The 13,205-nt window shown below is 37.4% G+C and overlaps 1 protein-coding gene across 1 annotated transcript in view; it reads right to left on the reverse strand.

The window, feature by feature from the left end:
* Positions 1-13,205, reverse strand: part of si:dkey-215k6.1 (transmembrane protein 132C) — a 224,004-nt gene that overhangs the window by 30,019 nt on the left and 180,780 nt on the right. Inside the window, exon 6 of the mRNA XM_019263743.2 lies at positions 9,538-9,681. Within this exon, the coding sequence (XP_019119288.2) occupies positions 9,538-9,681 (144 nt within the window). The remainder of the gene's footprint in view (positions 1-9,537; positions 9,682-13,205) is intronic.

Consider the following 13,205-nt stretch of genomic DNA (forward strand, 5'->3'; position numbering starts at 1 on the left):
CTATAAATATACAACTGAGTTTCTAAAAAGTAATTTGATGGAATTCTAATTATGAAATATTTCTGATTCAAGAGAGATGTGTGGCAGCAGATGTATGCACTCTTTCTGTGTAGTGTCTTGACAATGAAGCATTTCACTTTTTATAAAGCCTCGAGTGAAGCAGTTTTTCACTTCCTGGGGTGTTTTGTCACTAAGCAATCTGTTGAACATTTTATGGGGAGGCACTGGGGGAGCGTTCGGGGCTTTGCTGATTTAACAACAAACTCTTTTTCTGCGACGTAAGAACTGAATCACTGGAGGTCTAAAAATCATTTTAGCCCTCTTCAAGGTCACAGCTCCCACAGATATATGTCCTGGGTGTTGCTAATGGTCTGGTCTGATGTTCTGCACTTCAAATCACTGCCTATATCCTAAGCCTGTTACTGCTAAATGGAAAATGTGTGAGTTTAGTGTGTGTGTGTGTGTGTGTGTGTGTGTGTGTGTGTGCGCACGCGTGTGACTTTTGCCTTTAATCCACTTTACCTTTCATTTCCTTTTTAGGCTCTCAAATGACCCAAGGCATGTCCTCTCCCAGTTGCTCTCCTCTTCTACCCTCCCTTTTTCTGTCTCCCTTTCTCTACTTAAACACACATAATTTATTTTCCACTCATCAGTCTATTCATTAAGTCAAGTCAGTTAAATTTTTCAGATTATGGCATGCTGAGGTTGATCTCACAACCGCAAACAGTCCTCCTATCAGCAGTCCTCTGTCTTGATGGTTCTTAAAGTAAAATTTCCATTCACTGGCTACTGTTCTCTGCTTTCACCATGTTTACGAAGCTGCTTTGTATGGTTGTGTGTACAGTGATACATGGAGTCAAGGAATCTTAGAACTGAATAATCTGTGTGATTAATACTTCATGTTATTTTAAGTTATTTATAATAAATTAATTGAAATGAAGGTGTTATTATGACAACACATACAATTATTATTTTAACTGTATTGTTTAAATTCAACAGTTGTGCTGCATCTGTGTCTTGCCGTAATCAGTGGTTGTTTGGTTGCAGTAGACTGCCAAAAAGGTGCATTTGTTAATAAAGACTATCTTGATTCACTTGATTAGTTGATTGATGGGGGAACAAAAATGCTTGCATACGCCACATAGTTGACATTTTCAAAATTCACTCAAGTCACAATGCCATGATTGCACATTGTTTTCTTTTGCTCAGTGTTGCTTTGCACCACACAGAACTACCGAGTTCCATCATGAAAATGAAAAATGAAATAAAGAACCCCAGCTGACTGTAATGATCCTCTATTCATATCATTCGAATACGGTGAACAGATCACCTTTGTGAAAAGGAACATTTCATTTTTGCCGTACCTACTTGTATGGGCATTTAAACACTCGAGATATGATTCATTGTTTTATTATGTGGGCAGCAGGTTCAAACCTTTAACTCTGTAGAAGAATTCATTTACCAAGAGCAATAAGTGTACAGGAAATTGTCCTTGTGACTTCGATGCACATACACATCAACAATGCCCACAGTGACAAAGAGTGAGTACAGAATGGGATACATTCATATATAGACTTCACATTCACATTCACAGCATAAGGGACAGGAAATTATATACCATCCAACACATGCTCAGCTTCAAATTTATAGTCAGTATTAACTTCTGTTACACAGCTATAGAAAAGCATAGAGGAACACTGACATTTATTAGAACAACAAGCAAATATATAATTTAGTAAGATTAAATGACTTTTCATATTTTTTCTTTTTCCTGAGGCTTCAAGTGGCTTTAAGGCTCGTCCTGATGTTTTGAATAGTCGTCATATACAGTCAACATTTGGCAGTAACAGGAAATGAACCCAATTTAAATGACAAGTAATGGTAGTTGTTAACCCCAGGGAGAGTAGAGGGATTTTGTGTCACAAAAACCTGCTTATCATTTTTCTTTTCTTTATTCTCTAAGAAATGTGATATGGCACCTGTGCTGACTAAGACACTAATGATTGCTTTAAATGCATATAGTTCAAAATAGCCAGCAAACGGGGAAATAGGAGCCTTATCAGCACTGATGATGGCCTGAAATGTTTTCTTAAAAGGTTTTCTTTTGCCTATCTCTACACTTTGTGCAGCATGTCATATTAAAGGATCATTTATTTGCTATCTCAGCTCATACAGTACAAGTCGCTTTTCTTTCCTAATGCCAGCACACAGTCTGACAGTACTACCAGCTTTTATACTGTACACTAACATTTCTGTTGGGAATCAGTAAAAGAGATTAACAACAGTGATTGAAAATAAGTTCTTCTTTGTTAGATAGTTGACTTTACAAGCGTGTGTGCATAAAAGTTAAGAAAATAACCACTCAAATTGTATTTTGGTAAGAAAATAGTTGGCAATGGAAAAACTCTAAATCCAAATCCAATCACAGAGCTTAAGATCCCGTTACTGGAAGCTAAGTATTATGCTGTTGAGAAAAATAATTTCACAATCTGCAGCTAAAATTAATTTATCTTTGGATGCTTGGTTGAATTTTGATGAATTTGGCAACTGATCTCTGATTCAAGCCTCTGACTTGCTTATTTGCTAAAACAATTTTGTGTATGCTTGAATGAATATTATATATTTATATATATATATGCTGTACTTTCAATGATTACTCAGTTTTACTGGTGATTCTTCCTGGCATGAGAAAAACTGTAGATAATACAGATTTTCATTCATTTTTACAGTAACTCTCTGGATCTTTTTCTAATTTGTAGTCACTAACGATTGCTTTGGTGTTTTTATCCAATACTCTTTCGACAGTTTAAGAGTTTTTTGTAAAACCTTTAAAGTCTTCAACATTTTTTTGGAAGTGCACATGCATAGTGTGAAGACACAAGTTCAACACAATGTGACCCTAAGTCCCTATAGTATGTTAAATACTAAGTTCACATAGAATGAAGAAAAAAAAAATCAGACAACAAATCAGACACAAACTCATCTATCAATTGATTTATTCAGCCGTTCTGCCTCCTGATGGACATCAGGATGCAGGCTTCTCTCCTTTTACCTGTCACCCTCCTTCACCTCCTCCACACCTCATGTCACCCCCCTCGTTTATATTCAAGTGCAGTGACAGCATGTAAGCTCACCTCCTTAAAAAAAAATGTCCTCTGTTTCTAAATGTGATGTGCTCGAACACCTCCATCGACAGGAATAGCTTTATGACCTTCAGAAATCAGCTGCCAATTGATTGATGTCCACTTACCTTAAACTATGATGAAGCACGTCCACCACAGCTCAACCTCCACACAAAAACTGTAACCCCTTCATTTATTTACAAAAGTGAAGCAACAAAATACCAAATTCTAACCCACAGAATGGAAGAAAGAAGAAAGAGTTTCAGGTAAATAGGCACAAGTTTGAGAACTACAACAGTTAATGTGTGTTCAACAGCGGATCAATTACAATTACACTGTAATTTGATCTAGTTAGTCTAGGGTATCCTTTAATGTCCTGACAAAGATACACTGGAAGTATAAACACATTGCACCTTTCCAAGGACAGAAAATGTGACTCGGTGTGTGTGTGTGTGTGTGTGTATGTGTACGTGTATCTATGTGTGTGTGTGTGTATGTATGAGGGATTACGTAGGCGCGTGCCAAACTCTGCGACCGGTTCATTAAATAGCACACAGATCAATTCCTAATCTGCTTTGCGTCCTAACACATGCAGAAACGCACGACCTAAAACTCCCTCAAACATTCAAACATTCATTCACACACATACACACTCGTATACACTGTCCTCCATCACGTCTGAGCCTTTTTGTCTTCCTCTTTGTCAAATTAAATTACTGACAACATCACTAAAGGAATCTCCACATGAACCAATTACCGCCCGAATCTCCTGGGTGTGTCTGTGAGATGATCTGTGTGTGTGTGTGTGTGTGTGAACAATTATGATAGAAAGTGTACATTTATCCAGTACGGAGGAGAATTCTTTGCCATAAATGTGTTTGTCTGTTAGGTCCAAATCTTTTTACACTCTCTGCGTAGACTACATACAATGCATAAAATAACCAGTGTAAACGGGGCTGCAATGGTGTCAACTAAAAAACTCAGCAACATGCAGACAAGTTGAAGCAGATCCAAAAACCACAAGCCAGATATCACGCTGTGCCCGCCAATCACATTTGTAGTCAAAGCTCCACATGATCTAAAGTTTAGTTTGGTCCATGTGTTGTGTTATTATTCACTTAGCTTCTGTTTTTTTTTTAGATTGTCTAGCTTTCTCTTCTCTCATGGGTAGAAAATAATAATAATTTTCTCGTTTCTTGTCAGCTGAAATGAAACTGCATACATACATGATATTGTGTATAAGTATGAGGCTAAAGCTGCACATTCTGGGCCAAAGGTCAGCATCCTCACCATCATCATAGAAACATTATTGTTCGTGTACTGCAGTGTAAAGCTAGTTTGTATTATGATAAGGAAAATGTCAGATCAAGAGCCATATACATAAAACTTCCTAGTACAAAGGGGTGAAATTCTGAGGATAAATGTTAAAGATAAAACTTATTTGCAAAGCATCTTAGCTTTTACAAGAGCTCTTCAGGTGACAAACTGTCAGAAATAGGGAGGAGGACTTTCAAGAGGCTTAAAAGTTTCTTAAGCAGAGGAAGAAATGGTGGAAATACTAAGAGGTAGGCAAAATATTCTTCAAATGCTGAATGGCAGTGAATTAATGAAATGCTACAGATTAGATTGTGCAGGGATAATGTCTGTGGTCGATCTCATTAGAGATGCATTCACATCTCCCACCTAACACAATAATGCCAATAACGCCATAACGGCAGAAATAAAAGTCATCACAACAGAAAGATATTTGGCAACTGGAAAAATGCAACAGTGCAGCAGTGATGACTCAGGCCTCTAGGCTTGCATCAGCAAAGTGATCACACAAACACTTACAACGCTTTCACATATAGGCTGGCCAGCAATTACAGAAATGGATGAAAGCTGAGCCACTGGTAACATCAAAGAGATTAGGTATTAAAATTGTAGCATGGTAAATAAACGTAAGCAAATATATATAACAGCTATCAGAATATGAATAGGCTACTGTGTTTTTATTTAGTAGGCTACATTCAAAGTATAAAATTCATTCAACAGAGATGCTCATTACATAAAATAGCATTCATAATTACACCATGTCTAAATATAGACTAATTTATATGATTAGACCTGTTTATTTAACTGTCCATCCTCTGGTGATTATTACTAATAGTTCAGATTTGTTTATTTATGTTTTGATCAACTAATCACACCTTTAAAAAAGAATGAGTCATACCTAGAAACAGGGGCAATAATAAATCCTGCAGATGTTCCACAGCTATTTCGAACATAATTCTGTTTGGCTGCTCAGCTTACATTTTTGTTCATAGTTTAAAACAGTAGCTAAAGTTTTAACTTTTAACGTTAGAGGAGAAAAAAGGCTTGCACTAATGTGACGCTGTGTTGGATAACACTGGCTCCTTCCTTGAGTGTAAATTTCCCCCAAATTGAACAGGGCTGAGCTGTTAACAATGCCCTAAACTGGCTTAGCTAACGGACTAACCCTGGTTTAGGGAATGGTCAATTGTTTCTATTCAGGGATATAGGTGTTAAGCTAATGGGATATAGTCTTGTGACAATATATATGCCTTTTAAGTCATCAGCATCCCTCCTCTTAAATTCTCTTTCTGTTCTACCATTCCTCTCTCTTTCACCTTTTTCTCCTCTCTTATCCCCCACTATGCAACTAAATTCTTGTGTCCTTTTTACTTTCCAGTCTTCTCACTTCAGCTCATTTTTTCTCTTCATTGATCCATTCATCTTCTCACCAGTCTTGCATCCAATCTTTCCTCCTCTCACCCCCCTTGCTTTGTCAGAGAAATGCTTGCATGAGGTCAAGTTAATGGTACTAATTTGTGTGTACGTGTCTGTGTGTCTGTGCGTGTGTACGTGTGTCCTATCTGTCCCCTACTAGCTCAGACCCCGCTGACCTACACATACTGCTGTGTCAACAATAGCGGCACTTACACGCACATCACAGATGACAGCATCTCTGACGACCTTAACAAGATAGTTACACTGACAGAGAACAGGAAGAAGCAGAGCGGGAGGGCTGAAGAAGAGCGGGAAGTTATTATCTATGTAGTACATCGCTGCTGCTCATGTTGTTGTCAGGGATAAATGGGCTAAACCGAACAACATGAGCTGCATCGGTGAAATCTACAGCAGTACACTATAGCCAGTGACAGGTTCAGCCAGTTATTTCATCCATACGTTCATTGGGATTGGGATGGGAAAAGCACTGTGCAATTCCCCTTGCAAACATTTATCCACCATGAGTAATTAAACAAAAGGTTGGTTAATGGAATGTGATGTGAAACCAAATGAGACCTCTAATCTTCCTCAGACTACTGCTTGTAACTTGTAACAGCTAAAACAGAAACCTTATTTTTCCCTCAAGAGTTTATTCCTAATTCTTATGAGTTTGAGAATAAAACCACCAGAGCAGTTGTTCAAAAAACTTGCAACAAAAAAGGAAGTTGGAGTCAATGAATCATGGAATAACCGGAACCTATGTCTCCTTCAAGAGGGCACTTGGTGAGTCCCAGGTGAGAAAGGCGAGAAAATTATAACATGACAAAGTAGTTTGAATTGTTATCATTAATGAAAAGGCTACGGATTGATGTAATTCATTGCAGCCATTGCAGATTGATGTGTGGTTGCTCCAGAGGCTCTCTATACTTTACAGCTGTCAAAGTGAGTCACTGACAGCTACGGCTACCTGGAGCTGAACCCCATGGGTGCCATTGTCAAACAGCTGTCTGTGTTAAAGCCCCTCCCGTGTGTGTTTTTAAGAAAATGCATGCGAGGAAATATCTGTCAGATCAAATGTCAACTCATAACAGCAGTTTGCAAACACTCAATGATCACATACACATTCTATCTGCCACACAAACAAACACAATCAGCACAAAAAAGGGCTTCAGGTCGCTAAACTTATCCATACTGTATACACTGAATGAGTTTAGTGTCTCAAGTACATTTTCACAATGCGGTATTTCTACTGACTTGAATACTACTTCCACTACTGGTTGTACCAGCGCCTGCCTCAGTATCAATGTGCTCTTTCAAAATGTATCCAGCTGATTGATTTTGCTTTCCCCATTTGACACGTTTTGTATATTAAAATTAAAATATCAGCAGCAGAGCAGAGACAAGGAAATTTGTCTTCATTTGATGGATGCAGTTGTTCAAAGCTTGTTGTCTTTTTTTTTTCCTTAATGGAGAAAGGCCTTGGTAGTATTTTACTAATCATGTCTGTTAGTGCCTTCCTCAAAGCGCATATATATATATATCAATAATACTGCATACTGTGTAAAATTTGTTCAAGTAATTCAGTTGATCTTTTCTTCAACCTAAAACTGGTGGTTCAGGTTCACTTAAGCAGGGTATGACGGTAGTTTCCTATGAATTCTTGTAATCTATGTGTCTACTCCTGCATCTGGATTATCTGGATTGCATAAAAGTTCTGGTATAATCCATCCACTGATAGTTGTACTTAAAAGTGCATTCAGGCTGAATGTGAAGTGGATTTAAAAGGCAGTGTGACTGCACAAAAAAAAAAAAAAATTATGCTAAGGCAAGGGTTTGATCAAGGTGGTAAAAACTGAGGCAAAGATGCATGAACATATTTCAGTTTGACTGAAAACGCACCACAAAGATGTATGGCTTCATTTTATAAAATGTAAAAGGGGAAAGTCTGATTAAAGTAATACAAATGACTGGAGATCCTCTAAGTATTATAAGTCTGACTTGTTACTAACACGCTCGCAGTCCATTGGAGAATGAAAATTCTCTAAACAATAAAATGTTCTCATGTTTATTACCTAGATGCAATGCTGTCTCCTTATAGTCATCAATTAAACATACAGTGTATTTGTATGTCTGTCTTTAAAGATCTTGTTTCCTCAGTCTTCTTTCCTTGTTTCATTCACATGTATGCTTACAAGGATTCAGAAACACCAACCCATGGAAACGCACAAAAAATGCAGTTCACAGTTTCATACACTTTTCTTTCTCTTCCATACATGCACGCACACACATGCACAGTGCAGACATTACATCTATCTGAATGAGTTCCTTCCATTTTCACTGTGTTGTTATTGATCGTACTTAAACAGCACCACTCCTGTTGGCTTGTACCAGGAAATTGGCTTCATATTGAAACTGTCACAGCAAGGGTGCATTTCATTTTAAGCCCTGAGGGGCTTAGGGAATGTAACACAAGAGGAATCAATCTTCATTCTCTGGCATTGGCTTGTTTCTGTAAAGGTATGTTTTTTAAAAGCTATTTCTGTTTTATTAATAAGTACAGTAATTTTGTTTGCTAGCTTTGCTGGCAGAGTGGCTTAGCACTTGAAACTGTCCTTCCACCAGGCTTCAAGTGTCAATGATCACTCGTCCTGCTTACAATAAGTCCTTCAGAGAGACATTGGATTCCTGCCAGTTCCGTGGTGACTGTTCTAGCTGACCCTGCACTTGAGTTTTCATGCATATAGCACCTTAGTTACTTTAAAAAATATATATCAAATGTGAAAAGGATTTTTTTTTATCAGCATCCTGTATTTCAGAAGTTTCAGTAGCATTGGATAGTTACATTTTGACTGTGCATGCTCCTGAAATTTACATATGGGACAGAGACCTGCTACTCTCTGTAAGTTGTATAGGGAGTTAACAGTGCCTTGAGTTTTACTACCAGTAACACTGTAGACTCTACAGTTCACCAGAATGCTGGATAAACAGTTTAACTGTTTATCCAGCATTGTGGTGAACTTAATTCTGCTTAATTTTACTAAAACACTGACCCAAATGTAAATACAAGCAAATAAAGATGTTCCCAACATGTGAGCAAGTCTGAGCCATTTCCACATTGAGTAAAACGCAAAGTGAGATAATAAAAAAAAAGCTTGCACACTAAGATTAACTAAATGTCTCATTACGCTCTGTTGCACAAAGTGAATTAGAGAGCGACAGAAATTATGCAAGAATTTAGATTACACTGATGATTCAAGATGGATTCCTTGCTGTGTAAAACACCCCCCATACGTCCCTACATTACTGCGATTTCCTCTCTCCTTAAACATCGTTTCTACTTCTCAAGCTCTTGAGAATCTGTTTCTTCATCCATATTTCCCATATATGGCAGAACATGACTTAAGACACTTTGTAAATTGCCTGAGCCCATTTTTCAATCATGAAACAAAATATCAACTGGTTTACCAACTCCACTGTCTTTACCTAAAATGCAACGCAGGCTTTGGTACTGTGTCTGCAGCTATCTGAATTTGAAAAATAAAAAGCACACATGTAAAGTTCTGAATAAGGTGCCTTCAGATCTTGGATTTTATTGATTTGCTTGAATTGTCCAGTTTTATATCATACAACTGTAAAGAAACGTACGTAATTCATTTATAATTACTTTTTAAGTAATCTCACATACCTTTACGATGTCCACATCTGTGGAAGTGCAGGTGACTGAGTCGTCAACCTCCCTCACCTGCCCATCGGTCTCCACGGTAACCAGTTTGATGGGCACTGCAACACGCCGTCCTGTAAGAATGGCTGTGTTCACCACCTCTGTGTCCTACAGAGAGAAAGAAAGAGAGTGTTCTTTAAGAAAAACACACATTCCTAAAGGTGTTTCTTTCTGTCTGCACCAACTCTAGTAAATTATTAAATTATATAACTGTTTTCAAACGTGGTAATGGCAAATGGCAGTCCAAGGCCTTGTATGGCAGCTCTGTCTCTTTGACTGGCTGAATGAGAGGCAAATTGTAAAGCACTTTGTCCAAGGTAGGTAAGCACTGCAGTCCATTGAATGAATGAATGTAATTATTTAAATAGTTTGCTCTATGCAGAAATGAAAGAAGCAAAGAATGTACATACAGCTTTTCCATTGAGACATGTTCTTCACATGTAACAATTAATGTTTCATTTTAGGTTTATTTTAATAAATAAAATAAAATTGTGTTTCCCCATTTTCATTGTATGTTTTCCCCCCACAGTGTTCCTATTAAGACTTAGAGCAACATTACTACCACATTTTTAAATCACTTTGAATTTTCATTTTCATTGACTTGTAATCAGATCCTTTCCACTTCACACCGCGTACAGCTGAACAGGTATGACCTTGTAAGTACGTATGTAACATTTTATGGCGCAAAGTTACACACAACAACAATTATTTTACTTATTTTGTTGAAACTGGATAATGTTTTTTATGAACATTTTTTTTTAAAAAGCTGCTGTTAGCTAATATTAGCTCAGTTTGTTAACCTGGCTGCCCAGACTCCAAGCTCAGAGTACTGGGGGAGTATTAGTGTTTGTACCACAGGTTTTTTGGACAACCATGACCAAAAAAGATATTGGCAGACAAAGCTAAGAAGACGATGGCAAGAAATTTGTGAAATTAAAAAAAAAAAAAAAAAAGGTTGGAGAGCTGAACTTCTTGCTGTTAGGTAAGTGAGTCATTTATTCATTTATTTTATGACAGGTTGTATTGTACTTTGAGACTGGGTACTAAATCACAAAAGTATGAATTTCTATGCAGTGTTGCTTTAATATTTGATACTCCAGTTTTTGGTGTTTGTATTTAGACAACATGCAGTTCACTTGCCATAAACATGAAATTTATCCCCCATGTGCTGCTACTTTTAGTATATCTCTACCCAAAGTGCATGATAGTGACTTAAGATGGTGAACAATGCAGAAACAGAGAGAGTAATAAACCAAGTAACAGAGACCAGGGAAGAATTTAAAAGAAAGGAAGAAACAGAGAGAAAAAAGAAAGTGATTATAAACCTCACGATTAATGTAATCAGCAGCATGATTACATTTGATTAGATCCTTCCAACAAAAATAGCACAAACAAACCACACACACACACACGCACACACCTCAGAGTGCTGTGTGCCAGCGTCAATCTTGATTATTTGGCATTGAGTTTCCAAGGGGGCATTTATTACTGTCAACACACATACAAGCCTGATTACAGGTTATTTCACTTGGCCCACTGTTTCTGGATAGGAAGTGTGTCTGCTGTTTGACTCTCCTGGAATTCAGCTGAGCATACAGGATGCCGACGAAGAAGATAAAGGAAAAAATAGAATAAATGGACTGCATTGTACATATACATACATATGTACACATGCATTGACAGTTTGGTTTGAAAGGATTTCATTTCAAAATGTTGTGCACCATGGTTGTACAAGAAAGTGTGTTCTTGTACGACTGTCTTTGTAAGGACACATTTTACATCTTCAAACTGAGCATGTAACTGGGAAGTTAGGACATTTTGGCCATTGTTCACCTCACTCCTTTAGTCTTGAGACTAAGTTTGAAAAGTGTTAATAGTGTTCCTATTAACATGATTTTAAATCCACAGTCTTCAATCAGGAAATAGGACAAAACATTACACAATGCCTTACAGACACCTACACATGCGCACACACAATAATGGTGATAGAATTGCAGTGCAAAGTGCTGTATTTCTCATCTGGAGCAACTAGGGGTTTGTGTACATTGTACATAGACATAATTATCACAAACAGTAGGAACTAAGGCAAACATACACAAAAACACAAGAATATGCAACTGCAAGATTCTGAATAGCATAGCATGGCAAAGATACACAGTTACACGAATAGTCACAAATAACACAAATACGCCTAACATAATGCTGATACACACATTCTCACACTTGACACACACACTTAAGAGTTTAAGCGCATGTGACCAGTGACAAGTCGCCTAATGCCCTATCCTTCTCTGACATACACCACTATGTGACCTTTACTTAATGAGATCCCTCTCTCTCATTCTCGTTCTCTGTCTATCTCTTTGTCTGTCTCACACACATAAATAAACTTTCTTCATCTGTAATTCTTGCTCTCTCTCCTTACACTCAGTCTTGCTGGAATCATACTTTAGATATAGAACATGACAGAAGACAGTTATGCAGACTGAAGGTGAGAAACAGGTGAAGTGAAGGAGTGACGACAAACAGGATTAAAACCATGGAAAAGATGAAAGAAGGAGCGCAGGAACGGGAAGATGAAGGGCAAAAAAAAAAAAGTAGACGTGCACAGAAAAAAAAATCTAATTAATGAAGATTTTTTTTTACCACCTTGAGGGGTGGAGACCAGATGGAGGGATAAAAATCAAAGAGAAAGAAGAGAAAGAGGACAAGAGGTCATGTGTTTCTGTACGCCTGTGTATTTGTGTTGGTAAGTAGCCCATGTGAGTATGTTAAAATGCATGTGTCTGTGTATCCTGCGGCAGAGGATTCTCTTGGAAGCCAGCGTACAGATAACATCATGTTTACATCTTTACTATCTGCACCACAGGCCATAAGAAATGACAACAACAAACACATTTTTTTGGTAAGAAATTGAATTGGAGCTCACCTGGTAGAAATTTATGGTTTAATGCTGAGGCGATTTTAGCCCGCCAAAAATGATTTTAAAAAGAAATAAAGAAAATTAAAGAAAACCCCCATGTTTTACTGCCATATTGTGTAAAAACCCTCATATCTGATTTTTCTAATAAAGCTTTTCTTGATGTGGATAGAAGGTCTACAGGATGATGCATGTTGTACAGTGTGGTAGGGGACAGTACAGTGGCTGAAATGGATTTAAACACTGAATCTAGTAAAAACATGAAAAACGTGTGCACAAAAGATAAACAAATAAATAATCGATCATAAATAATCTCATTCTCTAATAGAGAGTTTAAGATGATGAAGTGGACACTTAAAACCGATAAGACTAACCACTAAATGTAAGCAAACATCTCTTATAAAACCAGAATGTTTGAAATTAGGATAAACATCTTCTGCACATTTTCACCATTGACAAATGTTCAGGTTAAGCAAATCTCACATACTGGTGTGTTTTTATTGTACTGCTGAAACTCCCATTGTCTTGTGTATTGAGCACAGAATAGACGGAAACAGCAATACCAACTTACTGAGCCTTATTTTCAGTTAATAGATTTAAAGGGATACACTGACGCATGTTATGAATACATTTGTATACATCTATTTGCATGGGTCACCACACATCAGCTAACCTGGGTCCGTAAGATAGAGAAGCCCACAAAAAAGAGAGA

Source organism: Larimichthys crocea, chromosome III (genome assembly GCF_000972845.2).
Source record: "Larimichthys crocea isolate SSNF chromosome III, L_crocea_2.0, whole genome shotgun sequence".
In the NCBI taxonomy this organism is placed as follows: domain Eukaryota; kingdom Metazoa; phylum Chordata; class Actinopteri; family Sciaenidae; genus Larimichthys; species Larimichthys crocea.